The sequence below is a fragment of the Procambarus clarkii genome, chromosome 40 (assembly GCF_040958095.1).
Source record: "Procambarus clarkii isolate CNS0578487 chromosome 40, FALCON_Pclarkii_2.0, whole genome shotgun sequence".
Classification (NCBI taxonomy): domain Eukaryota; kingdom Metazoa; phylum Arthropoda; class Malacostraca; order Decapoda; family Cambaridae; genus Procambarus; species Procambarus clarkii.
The window spans coordinates 16117649-16141774 of NC_091189.1; the positions used below are offsets into that span (position 1 = coordinate 16117649).

A 24126-nucleotide genomic window follows, 5' to 3' on the forward strand; every position below is an offset into this window, starting at 1 on the left:
CCGCACTATTTAGTGAACTTTTGCAATGTCCAATAGTTGGACGTTGGGGAACTGAGTCAGGACTTGCACGAAGGTTACTCTGCATCCCGTCCAAATGAGGACACACGTGGGAGAAAGAGAGGAAGCAAGATTTACTTCCTCGGAAAACTTTAAAAAAAAATTTGTAGGCCAGAGTTTCGAAAACATTGGCAACCTTTTGATACAGAATGAAACTCTTAAACTATTACATATATCTTGAAGAATAAATCTTCCTCTATGAGATATATCTTTTTAGTTAGTTTAAAAGTTTGCATTAATTGTAATGATGATGCCTTCCTAACATGGCTCATTAAAATAATTTTTTGTTTATGAAATCGTGTAAGTATTTATGCAATATTTATTATAAAACAATCATAATACGCAATGGCATATCATTTTTATAAAGAGGCTTTATAAGGTAAATATAATAGCAACGCGAAAATCTTTCTATCTGACGTATTTTTATTTTAAATAAATACACTTGGGCGAAAAACATGTCTATTGCCCGCGTGAGCGACTTGGGTGGGCTCTTGCAGATTCTATGTATTTTAATTTCTAAACATTTGAGTGCCAAGAACATCTCTCGTGCAGGCCCGCATTCAGTTCTCGACGTTCAAACTTTTGCTATAGTAAATGTCTCTAAAAATGAGGCCGTATCTCGCCCTGACCAACTGTTTTTGGCTCAATTGTAACCCATCCTGCCGCAGTCTGCTGGGCAGGACCCAGTGCAGGTTTGGAAGGCTTTGGAAATTAAAGCACCGTAAGATTGTGAGTGTTCAAGTCTAGGGGGGGACTAAGCATTTTTTTTGAGTGAATGTGCAAAGCCCGTGTTTATTTGTGTAAGTTAAAAATTGAGTTTTTGTTTGTGTATAAGAGTTTAGCAATGTGTTTAAGTAAGATTGTGCAACTGTTTTAAGTTTAGGGGGGACTAAGTATTTTGCGCGAATGTGAAAGCCCTGGGTTTATTTGTGTAAGTTAAAAATTGAGTTTTTGTTTGTGTATAAGAGTTTAGCAATGTGTTTAAGTAAGATTGTGCAACAGTTTTAAGTTTAGGGGGGACTAAGTATTTTGTGCGAATGTGAAAGCCCTGGGTTTATTTGTGTAAGTTAAAAATTGAGTTTTTGTTTGTGTATAAGAGTTTAGCAATGTGTTTAAGTAAGATTGTGCAACAGTTTTAAGTTTAGGGGGGGGACTAAGTACAGATAGCGCTAGTCGTTGCGCTATATGAAGTTATTGGGCCCCCACCACAATACCTGAAAACTATTATGATGTTAAAAAATGAAATTTAATACAGAATACAAACAGATTCCCAGTACGTATTAAATTGCTTTAAACACTTAACTACTTTCCTTTATAGTATATTTACCAGTGTCAAATTAATGTTAGGAGTGTCAAACCCAACATAATATGGCTGAGGCCCCACTATTTAAACTTCTTTTCGTATGCTATGAAATATCACAGGTATTGTTAATGCTTGTAACGTTTATTACAAAAGATAGACATACATTTTATGCTATTTTTCATATTAAAATCTAATTTGAGGCCCGAAAAATATATCTATAAAATCTATAAACAGGTTAGAACCATACAAATGCAAGTTTGCCTTTTTCACCAGTATTCAACTGAATACCACAGAAAATGGAATCTTTACTTTAGCTACAGAAAACGGAGCAAAGCCAAGGGGGGATGACTGAAATAAACAGTTTCCAACCTGACTCTTCTCGCACATAAACATGTCTTTCTTGACCTCATTTCAAATTATATAGAGTACTGAAAGCTCATTTTCCATAGCAAATATACTAAGGAACTCATTTTACGACTAGAACGCAAACTAGGACCCCTCATTCAGATTCAAAACACGAGAATTATTGACTGAACATTTCCCCACTATCAAGCACACAGGACTCTTTAAAGCTATCTTAACTTCTTTAAAACCCCAATATGACCCATCTCACATGCAGATCCTGTTCTATGACTCGCCCTTCATGTCAATGTACCCCACAGTATCATGCAAATTCAAGATAAGGCTTACTACACCTATATATCCAAACTTGGTCTTTGTAAGAAATCTTGACCCCCCTTGTATGCTTGACCCCCACTGGGGTTATCCACCTCTGACCATTACAGAAAATGGAGCTGTGCCCAAGGGCTCCCTATACTATTCAGTCATAGCCTCATTAAAGTACTCCAAAAACTTCTATATTCGCTTTCAACTGTGTTTCTTGGTTTGAATCTATTGAACATTCACCCTCTGATCCATTCAAAAGTAAGGGCCCCCAAATTGATACCGTAGTACTCTCGTAACACCCCCGGGACAAATCGTGCATTTTTGCTCATGCCATTAAAATACTCCAAAAACGTTTTGGAGTTCTCCCGTAGCCTCGGGACTGGCTGGTCAGGATGTGCCCCTCGTCCGGTTTAACACAGGCCTAGTCCTAACATTGAGCCTTTAGCGTGCCCAATCGTTCAGGTGCAGCGGTACTAAGTGTGCGACACCTTGACTACCAACTGTTGTAGGTTGTGGATAGCTGGATTGTATAGAACTTCATGCAGACATTATTTGTGAGGCGGTATCTGGAGTCTACCCAGAGGTACAGTGGGACGGCACTGGGCCGCCTTGTGGTGTACCTGGCCCCACGCTCCCCTCGTGTGTAAAATAGTCCTTGGGCCCTCCTTCCCAGGGTCGTGGTTTGTGTGCGCGACTGGTGGTGTGTTTACATGAGGTGGGTGACAGTGTCCTAGCCTGGGCGAGTGGTGGAGCCCCGGGCAGCTACCCTGTGCTGCGCCTCCTGGCCCGTTGTTATGGCAACCGGGCTCAGTACCACCCTATCTTCTGTTGTGCTTGCTAATCCAAGTGATCTCCAAGCAATGGATCCTGAGCCCGCCGCCGAGGAATATGTTGATGCTCGAAGTGGGGTGCAGTCACCCGATGACCTGGAACCCGATGCTGATCTGGATAACGGAAATGAGTGGCATTTGCAACAATCAAGGAATGCGAGAAGAAAGTCTAAACTTGCAGACTCTGCTGATGGCGATGAGGACATTGGCAATGATGACAGAAACACCGGAACCCGTGTGAAGACGGTGGAGGTGGGCGGTGGTGGGCCCACCCAGCCAGTGGCCCGCCCACCCAAGCCTCCTATTGCTCCCCGCGCTGACTATGTGCGCCTGGCATTCCCAGCTGGAACATCCACCAACGATAAACTTAAATGGTTCGAACAACTTTCTACTAAGTTCTCCAAAACACTCCTCGATATAGTCCGACCTAGACCAACATCCCCTTACATCTTTGTGTCACGTAAGCAGGAAAATATCATCACTCAACTGGTTAAAGGTGAGATTGCTAATATTGTTTTCACCAGAGAAGACATCATCAATCGACCTAAAAAATTTAAGGAATATATTGTTACCAGTTTTCCCAAAGAGTATCCTCTTGATAGAGCTTATACCCTTGACGGGGTCTACAAGGCAAGACGGATATATAAGGATGGTCATCCTCTCAACAGGATCATCATTGTTTGGAATGGCGGTGACCCTCCCCCTGAACATTACACCTTTTTTGGACATTTCATCCCATCAAGTCCTATAAAATCTTGGGTATCCCCCCCTGTTGTTTGTTATAAGTGCCATGGTACTCATCATATCTCTAGGTACTGTCAACATGACCCTGTGTGTGGGCTCTGTGCTGAACAGCACCAAACAAGGGAGTGTCCTCACAGGGACCCCCCTACCCTTGAGGATGGGGAGGAAGCCTCTCCTCTGGTCCGGAAGTGTCCCAGGTGTAAGCGTCAAGGTGTAGATGTTTGGCATCCTGGCTGCCCTCGACGCCCCGCCCTCTCTACCATGAGCAGGACGCCGGAGGCGTCTGGTCCAGCTGCAGGAGGCACCCAGCTGGAAGCTCCTAATGTCACCTCTAGTAAGCAGTTTCCAACCCTCGATGGGCTAAGGCAAACAAGCAAAGATACAGAAGAAATTAACTGGTTAAAAAATAAAATTATGGATTTGGAAGCTAAAATACAAACATTAGTGATGAATCTGCCCGGTGATAGTGAAGTGAATCATGCTAGCGATAGTGATCAAGTAAATTCTCCCAGCACCAGTAGTGATGCGAGTGGTAATGTTGCAGCTGCTGAGGCTACTTCACCTGTCTCTACGGAACGTGAGTGTCAAATCCCCGTGAGGGATGGTGTTAGAGTAGTCATTGATCCCTCACTGGCACCCCAACTAGATCGTCAAGACACCCTTGATTTGCTTAAACATAAAGACTTTAGAACACCAACTCCTACTCAGGTTAAACGCCTCCTAAACAAAAGTACTCAGGACACACGGAACAAAATTACTTATGTTCTCCAATTGTTTTACGAACTTAAATGTTACCTTAATTCCCTTGACACTTAACCATGGCTCATCAAACAAAAACAATTAAGTTTCTTTCTTGGAATATTCGAAGTGTTTATCTTCGGATAAATGACGTAATCTTGTATGCTAAAATGAGAGACGTAGATGTGATCTGTTTACAGGAACCATATACGACCACAACTATCAAGAAGGTCCCACCTAGGATACCTGGGTATATAGCATACAACAACAGTATTGGAACTGGTTTACTAACGTATATTAAGAGTGGATTAATCTGTAAACTAATTAAAAATCATAGGAGTGATAGTATACATTATCAAAAATTCAAATTGCAAACTGCAAATAGCCATTTCCTACTGTATAACATATATGGACGATGTAATGTACTTAAAGCAGACCTGCTACCGAAACCTACAGGTAACACAGCTATGTTATGTATGGGTGACTTTAATGCTCGTCACACTGCTCTTGGTGACGTTCAGTGTAACAATAATGGAAGGGTCTTCTTGAAATACCTTAATGATCATAATATTACTGTGTATGATACTGATAAACAGACCCATTTATTGGGGGGTAGACTGGATTATGTGATTGGATACAGCCTAGTAGATAGCAACGTCAACGTTAAGCTCATCCCAGAACTAGTAAGTGATCATTTTGCAATATATTGTGAATACAATGTGGCGGATATTAGGTCCAATCCTCATCCTAGAGTTAAAATTAACATTCCAGACAATCTTAAACAGCACTTTAAGGCTTATGTACATAAGTGGTACACTGGGTATACACCTGTATCAGTGGACCACTTTTACAATGATCTTGTCAGTATCATTACCAGTTATTATGATACCTGGGTTAAATCAAGGAAAAAAAAGAACACTCGTTCTTCCTCATGGACAGAGGATCCTATTATTATTGCAGAGCGAGCTAAAGTGCTTCAGCTTGCTGACTCTTATAAACGAGACAAAACAGCTGACAATTTACTTGCATTCCTTAATGCCAACAGAGATTTTCGCGAGCTTAAGGGTCAAGTTAAGAACACATATTGGGAACAATTCCTACAAGGTATCAATAGAACTACAACATTATCAGAAATGTGGAACAAAATTAAAAACATTACCAAACCTTCAGCCCCAGTTCAGCTTCATCATACTCCTGCAGAATATGCTGACATGCTCCTAGCTCAATGGTCTAGTGTCTCACAAATTTCTTCCTTACCCCCAGATATACAGCAGCATTTAAGACATACCAACATTAACAGAAACTTTAATATTGAAATAGCACGCTCCTCACCAGATTTAACGGATCAGTTTCCTATAACCCCCTTTGAATTAACATCAGCATTAGGAAAACCTAGGCAAACTGCCCCTGGTGAGGATGGTATAACTTATAACATCTTGAGCTTACTGAATGATGTCCCTAGCCACCCTCTGCTTGACCTCTATCAAATGAGTCTCTCACAAGGTATCTTGCCAAAGAAATGGACACAAAGTCTCATAATACCAATTCCTAAACCTAACTCTCAAAAATTCAGACCCATTTCCCTTACATCTTGCATGTGTAAAGTCTTGGAGAGAATTGTTCTCAATCGTGTCATGTTTCAGGTCAAAGAAAAACTGGCCCCAAACCTATATGGGTTCATGCCCAAGTGTAGCACACAAACATGCTTTGCTGAATACTTTGTAAACTCCCAGGATGGGACACAGGCAGCCTTTATTGACCTAAAGTCAGCTTTCGATGTAGCGAATGGCGAAATAATATTAGAGCAACTTGCTGAATTTGGAATCAAAGGTAATCTTCTGAGTTGGATAAAGAGCTACCTATCCAACAGGCGTGCTAGTGTCCTATTTAAAGGAGTTAAAAGTACAAGAACAGATGCATTCGAACTAGGCACACCTCAAGGCGGTGTCCTAAGCCCTATGCTCTTCAATATACTTATGCACAAACTTATCCATGACATACCTGTACAACCTACGGAAACAGTTATATGTTATGCTGATGACATTTGTATTATGGCACACAGTAAACCAAGGCTACAAATGTTACTTGATGCATTCTCCAAGAAAGTAGTAGAATGTGGCCTCATAATCTCTGTTGATAAAACAAGGGTTCTTATTCCCCATTCTCTTCATGCTAACTATACTATTAATGGAGTGCCCGTGGAGACTTGTGAGTCTTATAAATATCTTGGAGTCGAGGTTAATGATACAAATCTCATCAGCAACCTGCGTAAAAAACTTGTTGAGCGTCTTAAACCTCTCAGAACTCTTGTTGGCAAAGGATTTGGCATTAACATAAAATATGCTCGTAGTTTTTATATTGCCTTTATACGATCTGTTGTTGATTATTATGCCTTGCATCTTCTTAATTTTTCTCCTAAACAATTACAAGGCCTAGATGTAGTACAGAATGATGCCATGCGCATCATCCTGGGTTGTCCTAGAACTGTCAGAATTGTTAACATGAGAAAGGAACTAAACTTACCTTCCATTTACGAAAGAATAGTTCTACTTAGTACTATGTTTTGCGCCAAAACTTTGAAAAATAATGGTCCCCCCAGCTCTATTCAAATTAAATTGAGATCCATTCTAAACAATTCTGACTGTTCCCTCAATCCGCCGCAAAAAGCTCCCTACAGTGTGTGGCTCAGTTGTTGTGTCTATAATCTTCAGAAACTGAATGTATCTCTTAACCCTGATAAAACTGTTCACTATATTCCCCCTTGGAAAGATGTGGAGGTCTCTCTGCATTATACTCCCATCAGTGTAAAACAAATGTATAACACTGACATTTTGAGATGTATAACATTAGAAGCTATTGACAGTCATCTTCAAATTCTCAAACCGACTGAATCCTATGCCTTTACTGATGGCTCTGTGCAGTTAGGCACTGGTAGAACAGGTTGTGCATGTGCAGTGTATAAAGGGAATGAAATGATCATGACTAGTACACAGAGATTGAACAACTGGGCAAGCACGACACAGACCGAGCTATTGGGTATTTATCTAGCCACTGAATACCTTAAGCTCAATGGTGGTGGAGTTATTTTCTGTGACTCTAAAAGTGCTCTGCAGTCCTTAAATAACCCATCACAATGTATGTCGGAAGTAGCTTGTAATATTAAATGGAATGTAATTTTTGCCAATGATAATAATTCTTGTATAAAATTTGTGTGGATCCCATCCCATGTTGGAGTTGAAAAACATGACTTTGTAGATCAATTGGCCAATGAGGCTTGCAGGAAAGAAAACATTGATTATGATTTTGGACTATCTAATGCAGTTATTAGAAACATACAAATTAAAGAAATTAATTCAGATTTAGAAGAACTAAGAAATGCACAGAGACCTGAAAGCTGCAGTATTAAAAGTTATGACAAGTTCTGTAATAATAGGTATTTGTATGGTCAGCACAGTAACCGGACCAGGCAATGTGATGTAGTAATCGCGCGAATTCGCCTTGGCTATAGACACATCTGGCAGGTTAGTGAGGCTGAGCCACTACCAGAATATTCAGATTGTAAACTCTGTGATAAACCTTTAATGCATTCACTAGAACACTATATTGATGAATGTGAAACCGTAAAGGACTTTAGACCTCCTGGCCTATTGTACCACCAACTGTGTAACTATTTTATTGACTCAGGTGTTCTGGACGACATCCTAACAATTTACCCAAAATTTGCTTGTCCATTTTAAAGAATGAAGAACAATTTCTACTTATATTCTAAGCTGTATCACTTATGAACCCATCCCTGCACTTGTGTGGCAGTGCACAATAGAAAGTTGTTTTCACATATCCACACATTAAAACATTGATTGTAACCGTGATATATATGTGCTTCAGCCTACAGTTTAGGCCTATTGTCTTATGTATGACCCTCTGTCCTGCGTGACAGTGAATACTAGCATTAACCTCAATTTAATAAGACTATCAAAATCCTCAGATTAGGCAAAATTGTAATTAATTTTGTCAATAAAGATGTTAATAATAAATAATAATACAAAAACGTTTATACGCCTTTCACCAGTGTATTTTTTGGTTTCCAACTATTGAACATTCATCCTCGGTACCTCTCATAAGTAGAGACCCCCTCCTTGAGGCCCTAGACTCATCTTAAAAGCTCGAGACGAATCGTGCAAAAAAACAGGTTAGGATAGGGCACCAGTTCCTCAGGTACACCATGGGTGGTGGTCCCCCCGGGACCCCAGGGGGGACCAACACCCCACCACCGCCAGCCAGCCAGGAGCGCGCTGACTGTGCCCTAACCTAACCACCTAAAACAAGAGGGATGGACGATCTGGCCCGACAGGGTCAAGTCGGCATGGAAGTGCCCAACCGTTTCTGAATTTTTTTTACCTCAATCTGTCTCCTTATTCACTACTTGTGTGTGTGTGTGTGTGTGTGTGTGTGTGTATGTATGTATGTTTGTGTGTGTGGTGTGTGTGTGTACTCACCTATTTGTGTCTGCAGGATCGAGCATTGACTCTTGGATCCCGCCTTTCGAGCATCGGTTGTTTACAGCAATGACTCCGGTCCTATTTCCCTATCATACCTAGTTTTAAAATTATGAAGAGTTTGCTTCCACAACCTGCTCCTTAAGTGCATTCCATTTTTCCATTACTCTCACGATAAAAGAAAACTTCTTAACATCTCTGTGACTCATCCGAGTTTCCAGCTTCCATCCATGTCCGATCGTTCTGTTACTATTCTGTGTGAACATTTCGTCTATATCCACTCTGTCAATCCCCCTGAGTATTTTATACGTTCCTATCATATCCCCCTCTCCCTTCTTCTTTCTAGTGTCGTAAGGCACAGTTCCTTCATTCGCTCTTCATACCCTATCCCTCGTAACTCTGGGACGAGTCTCGTTGCAAACTTTTGAACATTTTCCAGTTTCCTTATGTGCTTCTTCAGATGGGGACTCCATGATGAGGCGGCATACTCTAAGACTGGCCTCACGTAGGAAGTGTAAAGCGCCCTAAATGCCTCCTTACTTAGGTTTCTGAATGATGTTATAACTTTTGCCAGTGTAGAGTACGCTGCTGTCGTTATCCTATTTATATGTGCCTCAGGAGATAGAATAGGTGTTACGTCCACGTCCAGGTCTCTTTCGCGCGTCGTCACAGGTAGGCAGTTCCCTTCATTGTGTACTGTCCCTTTGGTCTCCTATCACCTAGTCCCATTTCCATAACTTTACATTTGCTCGTGTTGAACTCCAGTAGCCATTTCTCTGACCATCTCTACAACCTGTTCAGGTCCTCTTGGAGGATCCTACACTCCTCATCTATCATAACTCTTCTCATCAACTTCGCGTCATCCGCGCGCGTTTGTGTATGTGTGTGTGTGTGTGTATGTACTCACCAATTTGTGCCTGTAGGCTCTAGCTCTAGCTCTTGGACCCCGCTTTTCGCGCCGTTGGTTGTCTAAAGCAATGACTCCTGGCCTCGTATCTGCTTTTTATTTTTATCAGATATCTATCATATCTGCTTTTAAAGTTATGAATGGAGTTTGCCTCTACAACCTGCTTCTTTAGGTCTTTCCAACTCACTTCCCTCACGCTAAAAAAAAACTTTCTAACATCCCTATGACACACCTGAGTCTCAAGCTTACATCTGTGCCTCCTTGTTCTGTTAATATTTATTGTAAACAATTCCTGTTTCCACTCTGTCAATCTCTATAAGTATTTTATATGTCTATATCAAATCCCACCTCTCCCTCCTCCTTTCTAACGTCGTCAGGTTTAGCTCCTTCAGTCTCTCTTCCTACCTCATCCCTCGCAACTCTGGGACGAGTCTCGTTGCAAACTTCGGCACTTTTTCGAGTTTTCATATTTTTTTATGGAGGCTCCAGGATGGGGCGGCATACTCTAAGACTGGCTCCACATAGGCGGTATAGTGATCTAAAAGCCTCCTTATTCAAGTTTCTGAAGGATGTTCTGACTTGCCAGAGGGAGTATCTCCTGAGTATGCGGCCGAATTATTCGCACACGGAGGGTGTGCGAATAATTTTGTTGACACAGTTTACATTTGGTCAGGTCTACATCAGCAAGTAATGACAATTCCCAGAGATACTTATCGGCAGAGTCTAAGCCGAGCAGTAGTAACATCTAGGCGTTTGCTGATTTTATTGGATGATCCATAGATGTGTGGCTCCTCTTGCATGATTGTATGACGATAGATGAAATTACTATTGACGTAATGGACAATTAGAACGTAGAATTTGAACTATTGAGTTTGGACAAACCTGAAGAAGTTTTTATTTATGTTGCTAATAACCATCCTAGGCCTAATATACGCTATATGAGACCTAAAATATATATATATATATATATATATATATATATATATATATATATATATATATATATATATATATATATATATATATATATATATATATATATATATGTGTATGTGTGTGCTATCTTAGTTCTAGGAATACTTAAGTTTATTATTAGCTTTATTTTTCCCGGACTGTATAAAGTGAATAGTATCAAATTCTACAATCTAATTGTCCATTACGTCAATATGTGTACAATGGTCGACAGTGTTAAAAAAAAAGTATTATGTAATCAGGAGGAAGGGTTGATGTATGTGTGTGTGTACCTGGAGCTTGCGTCTGGTGGTCTGCGAGACGCGCTCACTGTAGTTGAAGGGGTTGACTTGAGAATCCAACATGTCCAGTTCCTCCTGCGTGATGACATCCTCACACATCAAATCCCCCTGCTCCCTGCTGTTGGTGATGGGGTCCCCAGCGTCATCCGTGACCCCGAAGTCCTCTTCATCTGTCTCGAAGTCACCGTGTGTAACTGCTAAAGAAGAAAGGGCTGTGATCTATTGTAGAAGGAGAAGAGATGCTTGATCTACTGCAAAGAGGAGAGGAGCCGCTTGATCTATTGCAGGAGAGGAGACTAGCGTCTTACGCAAGTGCTCATCTGTTCTCTCTGTTGTTACAATATTCACGGTACACCTGTAGCACCAAGAACCCTCTAGGCTGACTACTGATGTTCCCCAAGATGTAGCCCACAACAGAGACCTCAGGTGAGAGGAAGCATGTCCAAACGTTTGTCATGTAGATAGTCTGTCGGACCTAATTTAACTAAACGCTCTGAAGGTTATTAAGGCCTTAATAATCTCCAGAGGATGACAGGCCTAAACATCCTCCAGAAGTTGATAGGACTAATAACCCATCATATGATAATATAGGCCTCAGTAACCCTCCAGAGGTTGATAGACCTTAATAACCTTCCAGAGGTTGATAGACCTCAATAACCCTCCAGGGGATGATAGACCTTAATAACCCTCCAGAGGGGTGATAGACCTTAACAACCCTCCAGAGGTTGATGGGATACCATAACAAATGGAAAACTCTCGCATATTACGATTGGAGCCGTGTAGGGGTAAATGACCCCTTGAGGAATGTGACAGCCCTCAGGTACAACACCACCCAAAAGCAAACGGGAAAGGTTCACCTTGTTTAGTCTGGTTGCCAGGAGGACATGCCGGGGGACGTCGCCTGGGCGGCCGGTGGAGCACCGCTTCCTCCCTGTGGAGGATCCTGGAGGGCAGGGTGAGAAGGTCGAGAAGGATGTCGTTTCCTGAGACTGGCTGGTAGACACCTGTGGTGACGTTGTACCGGACCTCCTGGTGGGGGCCCAGGTTCACTGAGGTCAGCTCGATCAGCACCTCCCGCTCCTCGATCACCGGCTGACGCGGGAGAACAATGTCCAAATGTTTGCTAATCTAACCCATTTGGTATTTAGGCATAGTTTAGGGTAGGTATTTTAGGTTTTATTGGACGTGGGTGAAGCATTTAATGAGTTACGATTCGAGCAGATATCGTCAGTGAAGCACTGTTTGAGAAATGTTCGAACGTCATCAGTTGTGAGTCGTGTGTCAACCCGTCCTCGACTCAAGTCCATTCCATCCAGCAGTCGACCCCACAGACGCGTTCCTAAATTTGTACATGCTGTTCATTCACAACGGGAATTTTCTGAAGTATAAATTAATATTATAATATATTAGCATATTGTGCATATATAGGCATAGGTTAGGTTAGGTGTTTAGGTTCTGTTGGCGATTATTTGTATTTGTAGTACGTGGGTGAAGCATTCATAGTGTTGTGGTTCGAACAAAATTCGTCAGTGAAAAACTTGTTCCGGAAGTGTTCGAATGTCAGCAGTTGTGAGTCGTGTGTAAACCGTTTTTCATTCATAAACAGGGGGTTTGGTGGGTGCATGGAATCACTTTTGGGTCTTTGTTTGGAGGACGGGCTGCTTTACACACGACTCCAGCCCGTCCTCCAAACAAAGATCCAAAAGTGATTCCATGCACCCACCAAACCCCCTGTTTATGAATGAAAAGCGGTTTACACACGACTCACAACTGCTGACGTTCGAACACTTCCGGAACAAGTTTTTCACTGACGAATTTTGTTCGAACCACAACACTATGAATGCTTCACCCACGTACTACAAATACAAATAATCGCCAACAGAACCTAAACACCTAACCTAACCTATGCCTATATATGCACAATATGCTAATATATTATAATATTAATTTATACTTGAGAAAATTCCCGTTGTGAATGAACAGCATGTACAAATTTAGTAACGCGTCTGTGGGGTCGACTGCTGGATGGAATGGACTTGAGTCGAGGACGGGTTGGCTTGGACGAGTATGGGCTGCTCGTCCACCTGGACCACCTACTCGTTACGTCATCACATCACCTGAACCTTCTACCCGTCCCATCGTTACCCGCACCACCTACCCGTCCCATCGTCACCCGCACCACCTACCCGTCCCATCGTCACCCGCACCACCTACCCGTCCCTTCGTCACCCGCACCACCTACCCGTCCCATCGTCACCCGCACCACCTACCCGTCCCTTCGTCACCCGCAAACCTACCCGTCCCATCGTCATCAAGGCTCACCTTCGGCTTGGGGAGCACTAGCGGGGGTTCGGAACCGTTCTTCTTGGAGATTCTTCGCCAATTAGCCGACTTTTTTCTCTCTACTTTAGGCTTCTTCTTAGGGCGCAGGTGTTTCTTGAAGGTAGAACGGATCCTGAAAGGTAGAAGAGACCATTTGCCAGAATATAGGACTCTCCAAGGAATGGAAACCATGAGGAGAACGTGCTAGGCCATGATGACGAGGTAGAAAATGGAAAGGATTTGAGGGACGGATAGGAACTGAGATATGAGGACAGGATAGGAGCTGGGATACCAGGATGGTATAGGAGTTGGGATATGAGGACAGGATAGGAGCTGGGATACCAGGATGGTATAGGAGTTGGGATATGAGGACAGGATAGGAGCTGGGATACCAGGATGGTATAGGAGTTGGGATATGAGGACAGGATAGGAGCTGGGATACCAGGATGGTATAGGAGTTGTTATATGAGGACAGGATAGGAGCTGGGGTATGACTGGAAAGGAACTTGGATATGAGTGCGAAGTGAAGGAACATAATCACCAAATAATATCGGTTTATTTGATCTGAAAATATTGAGACTTTTGAATGGGATCTAACTCCCGTCCGTTTGATATGTGCATGTGTATTTATTAATTGTCGTTGATTGTCCAGATTTTTTCAACAATTTTCATTCAATTTTTAGTAGCAAATATCGTTCGGACTAAAAATAAATAGCACAATATGTTCTAGTATATAAATATAGTATTTTCCCTTGTAAATTGATGTAACTATGATCTTTTTATTGTATATTATTTATTAAAAAAAGAAGTTAGTAATGTGTTGAAGGAGAGTGCCTAGTGACGCAGTAGATAGTGAAACCTTTATAAAAGAGATATGTTTGCATACCATTAGGGAGATCTGGCTTGGTACACCATAATTTGTATGCACTACCAGCTTCGTCCAGAGATTGAAAGATTGAAAAGGTTGTAATAATTATACTTTATAGAATAGTTCCAATTTCATTAGTTGGTATAATTTTTTTAATTAGATTGTTTTAATTAATTTATTTATTTATATACAAGGAGGTACATTGGTGGGTTAAGAGAGAACATAGCAATGATGATTTTACATTCTTGTAAAGCCACTAGCACGCATAGCGTTTCGGCCAGAAATTGATTATTAGAATTATTAGATTAGAAATTCTAATCTCATTTAATTAATCTAGTCACAATTAGAAATTCGAATTGATTCATTAGATTGTTTTAATTTGATTAATTAGATTGTTTTAATTTGATTAATTAGATTGTTTTAATTGATTAGATTGCTTTAATTTGATTAACTAGATTGTTTTAACTTGATTAATTAGATTGTTTTAATTGATTAATTACATTGCTTTAATTTGATTAACTAGATTGTTTTAACTTGATTAATTAGATTGTTTTAAATAGAATAATTAATTTTTAATAATTTTAATCTAGCTATAAGTATATTTAATAAATGAAAAACGATGTATCAAGCTAAAAAAAAATTAGTAATTTCAAATATTTCTGGAAACCTTCAACTAGGAGGGAGAGACGGAGTATCATGCCGGGTGACTTGTGAGAGACCCACCAATTATGTCCCATTAAAACACCTTCATTTTCCACACAATATATTCACATTTTCTCGTGTGACTGGTCGAGGTCAATTGGGGATAGGCAAGCTTCACTTCTCGTTTGTTCCATCTAAGTCAAACGTAACTGTAATGTCAATGACAGTTATTCGTAAATCAAAGTCTAATTCGTTCGGCTTGAAAGTGAAGATTTCACAAATTCAAAATTATTCGCGTATAATATTTAAAAACCAAGGCTATTCAAGCCATCATGAACAAAATTATCACATCAAAGGGCAAAATCTTCTTCATAAGCAATAGAATCTGATCTACTGGTTAAACTTAATCAGTAATTTTTTTTCGTAACTGTCATTTAGATCCCAAAAGCACGAATATGATATATAAACTCTATAGAAACCCAGCTCATGCACCGAGACCCCTCAGACAGTTATATCTTAATAGATTACATAACCAAAGCCTAGTTCGTAAAACGTCCAGAGGTATTCAATTTCTTTCTTTATTATGCACCCCATACCCATCCCGTGGGCGGTGGTGTAAAGGATTACAGAGGCACATAATCGGTTCAGGAACTGAACCCTCTAGTTCGTTTAGCTAAGCAAATAACAATTTGTTGACGCTGGTTACAAAATTATTAATGTTATATAGACATGTACACATTCTCATACATACATGTACTTATATATATACGTATATATAAAAAGCCTTTCAGGCTTGTTCGCATACGTATATATATATATATATACATACACATACATATTTCACCCACACAAATACACACATCAATAATCTTTTGTGTCACAAGTGATCAACAAGAGGCTCACAACAGTCACTATACAGAGCACTTTACATCTATGATGAGTCACACAGTTACTAGTCTTGCTCCACACCCACCCAACTGGGCGGCAGCTTTACAGTCATGTGCATGCATTACTTACAGTAAGCAAATTTTGGATACCTCGCTAAGATTTCGGGCAGCACATCATTATGAATGAAGTACTTACACATTTCTTGGACACTATTGATGGTGTTATCTCTAAATTCCGTGATTTTTTCACATTCCAGTATATAATGACGCAAAGTATGCGAATAGTCCAGTGCAGCCCGTCCTCCAAAAACGGGGTGGTAAATGTAAGGAGACAAATAAGTGCAATTATGTACTATTCATAGCAGTTAGGAATTGTACTTATTTTCACTTAGTATTAAATCGTAGTCAAATATATTGTGAATATTTGAGTTTTCCTGAAAAACTGAATAGAAAACCAAAACCTCACCTAACCTTCTTAGTTTTTGAAGATAATAATTTTAGTGCTTCTTAATTACAATTAGTACTTGACCTATAGCTATATTGATATTACAGTTTTATAAAACTAATAAAACAAAACTAAAATATATCAATAAATTGTAAAGAAACTCAGGATATTTTAAAGTTTTGTATAAAATTTATATTGTTTAATAAACCTGAAAAAAGAAATTCCTGATATTTAAAACTTTAGTATATTCAATTGAATTTGAAAACTTCATCCAAAATTCTGAGTGTCTTAACAGAAAATTAGGAGAATTAAATTGGGGGAGGGAGTTGGGTAAATGTAACAGCCCCATAAGTGTAATTATACACTGTTTATAACAGTAAGAAAGTGTACTTCTTACACTCGGTATTAAATCGTACTGTCAATTCGGCGGATGGGTTGGTCCAGTGGTATGCAAGGGAATCACTCGTATCAAATTCAAATATTTTTTTTCCAAATTCAAATTTGTATTCAGGTAAAAGTACATACACAGAAGATGAGTTACAAACATAATGTAGGGTTTATAGATACAGTTAGTGCATACAATACCTAAAGCCACTAATACGCACAGCGTTTCGGGCAAGGATCAGAACTGTGATCACTTAACTATATGGGGAGGAATAAGAGACCTTAATCTCACCACACCTGAAGAAAGACAGAATCGAGGAGATATGATAACGGCATGCAAGATTCTCTAAGGAGTTCATATAAGACTGATAAAGCAGACATGTTCAGTGTAAAGCAGGATAAATCTTGGAGGCATGAGAACTTGATCCGCAGACGAATCATGAGAATGCAGTGGCGTCTAACAGTCAATTTGATCAGCGTCATGATTCATCAGACACTTACGTGCCCACTTACGAAACCTGTGTATCTTTCTTCGATCATGACGGCTTAGAGTGTATTTTTTAAGCAGTTTACGAGCTTGGAAATGCTGCTACGTCGTTCTCGACCCAAGATTATTTATTGTTACAAACAACCTCGAAGTTCATTTTTTTTAATAAGCGCAAACTGAGCCTCCATGATTGATGAAAGATACATATGTTTCGTAAGTGGTCACGTACTGCATTGTGAATCCTCAAGCTCAAACCGACACCCAAGAGGCCTGGTCAGAGACCGGGCCGCGGGGATACTGGTCCTCAAACCACCTCAAGGTAAGAGTAATGAACAAACAGAATGAACTAAAGGGAGAGATTGAAGAAATTAATACAATATGAAGTTTGGAAGCTAGGCACGGCAAGCACCAGGAGTGGTGTAGGTGACACCCCAGAGCTGGTAAGGCGGGGCCCAGGAGTTAGCTGGGCGCACCTACAGGCACATTTAGGTGAGTGCACACACAACTACCCACGTTGCCATAGCAACTGTGTAAAATAGGGTAGACATTAGAGCAGTAATTATATTCGTATGACCCACATTTAAGAAGTTTTGTGTAATTACTACTCCCGTAGATATAAATAATTGTGACAAATCACCACGTTTACGTACATTATACATTAAATACGTCTTCACAAAAACCGTCATGTAAAAAATAACACACTCAAGTTAGCTCATGTGGTCACAATTTGAGGATACGGAATAATGTAAATAAAATGTCCAATATAAAGGTTGGAACAATAGAAGCGTGCCATGCGCCAGCCCTCGCTTTGTTATCAGCTGCTCGTAGGAGCTGGAGGCTGTGAAGGTAACGCCATTCCAGTATGGCTCTATAACATTTGCATAGCATGTGTGGTCAAGAAGCTGGAATATTGGGACCAAGTGAAGAAACGGTGCCCAACCACATGGACCATTCGGGGATCGAACGACGACCTGCAAGAATTGCGGCCATCGTTAAACCAATCAGTCCAATGTGAATGAACAGTGGATCATTTATACCGAGAGTACTGATCAGACCTGGAGTAGGCTGGGTTCCTCTCACCACAGTCAATACAATGAACAGTCATCTTGACAGCCTAGACAAAGGCCAAGCGCCGACACACCGTCTTACAATGCCCATTTTTCCAGCACTTGAAACACTGAGGCGGGAATGGAAGAAATTCCTAAATAAGTAACACAGTATCTATATATTACCTCCGTTTATTCGTATACCACACGTGTGGTATACTACATCTTTATTCGTATACCACACGTGTGGTATACTACATCTTTATTCGTATACCACACGAGGGAGCACAGGTAGGGAAAGCAGCAAAGCCCCCTGGAAAAGCAGGAGTAATATTAGGGTCGCCATTAAGAAAAGACCAATTAAAAACTGGTCTGGGAATAGAGTTGTAGATTTATGAAACAAATTACTTGGCATTATAATAGGCGTGGGATCACCGGATTGTTTCAAGTGAAGGTTATATGGTATATATATATTTTTTTTATATGAATGAGCTTAGTTGGGTATAAATAGGAGCTGCCTCCCATGAGCCACTAGGCTTTCTGGCGTTTAATTTTCATATTTTTGGGGTGCCTTCTCGCCATGCCCTGTGGCTGGGGGGATTGGTGCCCTGAAGCTACATAAACACCCTATACCTCTCCTAAGTGGCAAGGAGAGTTAGGGGACAACATCATGCAAATCTATTGAGCTCCCTGGACTGATCGCGGTGCCGATTCCTCAGTACCTGACTAATCCAGCTTGGTTAACTAGCGATGGAATAGTAAGGATGGGCGGCTATCCGATTGATTCAATCGAGACACATTGAACCCGCCATTTCACCCCCTATTCCCCCCCCCCCCCCGCAACCTAATAGGTGCGGGGTCCCTTCGGCCGCCATGCACCCTGGTAAACTACACTTCCAGGTGAAGGGAAGCAGGAAATATATGGATTTCCGTATACGGCAAAGACACGGGTGGCATAAAGCCACGAGGTTAAGTTTTTGTCTCGCCCATTTTCTTAGATCAGAAGAGATAGTTCTGAAGTGACTCAACTTCTCCTTGGGTCAGTGGAGCACTCTAACCCACTCAACTCTGAAAGGTGACTACAACAGAATAGCAAGCTCAGCCAGCTTCAGTCACCTAACTCACTAGGATAGCTCAGCCAGCTTCTGTCACCTAACTCACTAGGATTGCTCAGCCAGCTTCAGTCACCTAACTCACTAGGATAGCTCAGCCAGCTTCAGTCACCTAACTCACTAGGATAGCAACCCGTCCTCTTAAAAATAACGTCACTTTTCGCTTGTATGCGCGCTATGGCCAAATTTGGACGTAATTTGAAATGAAATCGACTCACAAAAGTGACGTACTGTTCCGTTTTCTGTTTGAGTCGTCCGGCTTACTCGGCACGGTTAGAAGAGGAAACTTACAATTAACATTTTTCATAACGTTTTGAAACTTTATGAGAATTTCCTGCCCACCTAACCTATCAGAGGACCCTTAACTTACTGGTGTTGAAAAAAAAATCCCAAATTTATATTAATTTTTTTTTTTCATTTTAAAATTACGTTTATATTCGGGCAAACGGACAAAAGCGACGTTCTTTTTAAGAGGACAGGTTGCTGAGCTCACCTAACTTACTAGGATAGCTCAGCCAGTTTCTGTCACCTAACTCACTACAGCAACATAAACAATAGCAGCTCATCACTAGCCACTGTTCTTGCTGGGTCTACTTTAACCAGTGTTCATACCATTCAGTAACGCCTTTATCTTGCAAAAGCCTACTTACAATGTTGCATAAATTACACAATAGTAATAGTCTTGATAACTACTTTCTTTCAAGTCTTTAATATAAGAAGTAAATGAAAAACAAAAAACTGGCAAACCCCAAACATTTATGAACTGGTTACATTGATGCTGTAAACATGCAAGTTGTGCTCTTCAATAGTTCTTTCTCTCGCGTGTAGCAAAGCTCTGATTGGTCACGGTATATGACGTGTCTATTCACAGACTTGCATGCTTGAATTCTATAATTCTATATTTTGTTATAATATATATGTGTGTGTGTCGCACGTACACACACACACACACACCGTGTGACTGGGGCGCCGGTGACTGTGGATAGCACGCTGGACACGTAATCCTGTGGCCCGGATTCGATTCCCGGCGCCAGCGAGAAACAAAATGGGCAGTTTCTTTCATCCTGATGCCCCTGTTACCTAGCAGTAAATAGCGATAGAATAGTAAGGATGGGCAATCTGATTGATTCAGTCGGATAGCCTGGGAGTTAGACAGCTGTTACAGACTGCTTCCTGGGGGTGGGGGGTGGAGGGGGGGGAACTTAGTTAGTAGTTATTGACAGTTGGGAGGCGGGCCGAAAGAGCAGAGCTCAACCCCCGCAAGCACAACTAGGTGAATACAACTAGATGAATACACACGCACACACACTCCTCTAAGAAGTGAGGTGGTGGAGGCTGACTCCATACCCAATTTCAGATGTTGATACTCCTCCTCTAGGAAGCTCGAGAAGCTCAGGAATCTGTACACCACTAGATTGACGGTTGAGAGGCGGGACCAAAGAGCCGAAGCTCAACTCCCTCAAGCACAACTACGTGAGTACACACGCACACACACACCATTCCTTTCCCCCCGTCTCATCCCAAATCCTTATCTTGACCCCTTCCCAGTGCTATATAATCGTAATGGCTTGGCGTTTCCCCCCCCCCCTGATAGTTCCTTTCCCTCCGAATAGACAGTACGTTTTAATACTAAATGTAATAAGTACAATCCTGACTATCGGCATAGTACATAAATACACTTAATCGCCAGTATTGCATCAAAATATTGTGAATATTAGAGTTTACCTGAAAAGCTGTATAGAAAACCACAGCCTAACCTAACCTTGGGAGTGTAGAGGGACAAGCATGTAAATAGCATTTATTGCTTCATAATTACAATTAGTAAGCACTTAACTATATCAGCTACTGTATATTGATATTACAATTTTATAAAGCCAGTAAACAAAACTAGTCTGTCTATAAATTATAAAGCAACTCAGGATAATTTCAAATTTTTTATAAAATCTCTATTGTTTAATAAAACTGAAAAATAAATTCTTTATATTTAAAACTTGTGTATATAGAATTGAACACGAAAACTTAAACCTAAAAATGTTGAGTGTATTAACAGAATATGTGGAGAATATGTGCGGAGGTAAATGTAACAGCACAATTAAGTGTATAGTACATAAGTGTACTGACTTCCTGCATAGTACATAAGTACTATGCAGACAGTCAGGAATGCACTTATTACATTTAGTATTAAAACGTACTGCCTATTCGGAGGAAGGGTTGGGGTAGACGGCTGGAACAAGTTAGGTGAGAAGGTGGTGGAGGCCAAAACCGTCAGTAGTTTCAAAGTGTCGTATGACATTATTTGTATATGGTAATGGCAATTATTTGTATTTGTAGTACGCGCAACCTGTCCTCCACTCAAGTCCATTACATCCAGCAGTCGACTCCACAGACGCATTCATAAATTTTTACATGCTGTTCATTCAAAACGGGAATTTTCTCAAATATAAATGAATATTATAATATATTAGCATATTGTGCATATACAGGCATAGGTTAGGTTAGGTGTTTAGATTCTGTTGGCGATTATTTGTATTTGTAGTACGTGGTTGAAGCATTTATAGCGTTGTGGTTCGAATAAAATTCATCAGTGAAGCACTTGTTCCGGAAGTGCTCGAACGTCATCAGTTGTGAGTCGTGTGTAAACCGTTTTTCAGTCATAAACGTGGGGTTTGGCAGGTGTATGACCAAATCCGGATTTTGGCCTTTGTTTATGAAGACGGGCTGCTCAGTCTATATACACCAAGAACCATGGTATACTTTATGAGTTAGAAGAAATCGGTGTCAACGCTCATATAGGGCAAAGTTTTAACAGGAAAGTTCCCAGGAAGTATGTAACGCCTTCCGCATGCATATGCCCTTTATGTCATAAATAATAATAATTCACTGTGTCTGGGGACAGGCAGCCAGTTTATACATAGAGTACATATTAGGCTTATATCAAGGCCCACCCCTAGGATCAAATTACTGACCCAGCCTAGGATGCAACCCTACAACAAGCTGACTAACTCCTGGGTACCTATTTACTGCTAGGTGAACAGGTGCACTAGGTGATAGGAAAGGCACCCAACCGTTTCTGTTCCGCCAGGGATTCCAAACCGGAATTCTCGATTGTGAATTGAGAAAGAACCCGACTGTGCTACCGAAACCCTCTAATATTATGAGTCATAAAAACTAATAAAAGTAATAAAACTTTATTTGCTTAGTTTTAATAGTAATAATAATTATACTCATAAATGACTATAAAACTTTGCTATATAGTCGTAACGGCTTGGGGGTTTCTCCAGATAGTTCTCTTCCCTCCCCCCCCCCAACCACCACAAAAAATATTCCGTTTACCGGACAGGAGCGTGGGAAAAAGAAGACTGACTTGATGGCGTGTTTTACACTGTCCATGTTTAAATTGGTGGCGACGATGCAGATGTATTGATCTTCACACTAATACCACATATATACCGAGTGCTTCACTCCTTTAGTCGCAGGAGAGCGGCTTCTCTAGTATACATCCTTAGTCTCCTAGCACACGAGAGCGACTTACGTAACACTTATCCTAGTCTCCTAGCGCAGGAGAGAAACTACCCAGCTCGTATCCTAGTCTCGTGCCATAGGAGAGAAACTACCCAACTCGTATCCTGGTCTCATGCCGCAGGAGAGAAACTACCCAATTCGTATCCTGGTCTCGTGCCGCAGGAGAGAAACTACCCAACTCGTATCCTGGTCTCGTGCCGCAGGAGAGAAACAACCCAACTCGTATCCTGGTCTCCTGCCGCAGGAGAGAAACTACCCAACTCGTATCCTGGTCTCCTGCCGCAGGAGAGAAACAACCCAACTCGTATCCTGGTCTCGTGCCGCAGGAGAGAAACTACCCAACTCGCATCCTGGTCTCCTGCCGCAGGAGAGAAACAACCCAACTCGTATCCTGGTCTCATGCCGCAGGAGAGAAACTACCCAACTCGTATCCTGGTCTCATGCCGCAGGAGAGAAACTACCCAATTCGTATCCTGGTCTCGTGCCGCAGGAGAGAAACTACCCAACTCGTATCCTGGTCTCGTGCCGCAGGAGAGAAACAACCCAACTCGTATCCTGGTCTCCTGCCGCAGGAGAGAAACTACCCAACTCGTATCCTGGTCTCCTGCCGCAGGAGAGAAACAACCCAACTCGTATCCTGGTCTCCTGCCGCAGGAGAGAAACTACCCAACTCGTATCCTGGTCTCCTGCCGCAGGAGAGAAACAACCCAACTCGTATCCTAGTCTCCTGCCGCAGGAGAGAAACTACCCAACTCGTATCCTGGTCTCCTGCCGCAGGAGAGAAACTACCCAACTCGTATCCTGGTCTCCTGCCGCAGGAGAGAAACTACCCAACTCGTATCCTGGTCTCCTGCCGCAGGAGAGAAATTACTCTAACTTGTATCCTAATGTCCTTTCGCAGGAAAGAAACAACTCTCACTCGTATCCTAGTCTCCAAGCACAGGAGAGCGACATTTAACGCTTATCCTAGTATCATAGCACAGAAGACCGAATTCCATAACGTCGTATTTGAATCTTTTTACCAGAGAAGAACGACGTCTCTAATACATATCCAAGTGCAGGAGAGCAACTTCAACATGCATCTTAGGCTTCTAGCACAGAAGGCTGACTTCTCTATCACTTATCCTAGTTATTAAGATATCCTAGTTATTATTGCTCTCCTGCGCTACGATGCACAGAAGAGCATCGTAGCGCAGGAGAGCGTTCTAGTCTTTAAAGCGCGGGAAAGTAGCCTAGCCTCCTAGTGGGGGCAGGGCCGGATAGTCCCTGAAGGCAACCAGGGACCTTCAGAGGCCCTCAGCAATGGAAAGAATATGGTACCCCTATAACCCGTGTATGTAAAAAAATAAAAACAATGAGCATATTTTACGGATTTTATATACATTATTTGTATAAAAAAAACACCTATTATTCCATT

The 24126-nt window shown here is 41.3% G+C and overlaps 1 protein-coding gene across 1 annotated transcript in view; it reads right to left on the reverse strand.

The window, feature by feature from the left end:
* The window catches only part of LOC123757931 (dynein intermediate chain 2, ciliary), a 55932-nt gene that overhangs the window by 26877 nt on the left and 4929 nt on the right, over positions 1–24126 (reverse strand). Inside the window, exons 3-5 of the mRNA XM_069338464.1 lie at positions 13317–13449; positions 11852–12086; positions 10986–11188 (exon numbers count right to left, since the gene is read on the reverse strand). Of these exons, the coding sequence (XP_069194565.1) occupies positions 10986–11188; positions 11852–12086; positions 13317–13449 (571 nt within the window). The remainder of the gene's footprint in view (positions 1–10985; positions 11189–11851; positions 12087–13316; positions 13450–24126) is intronic.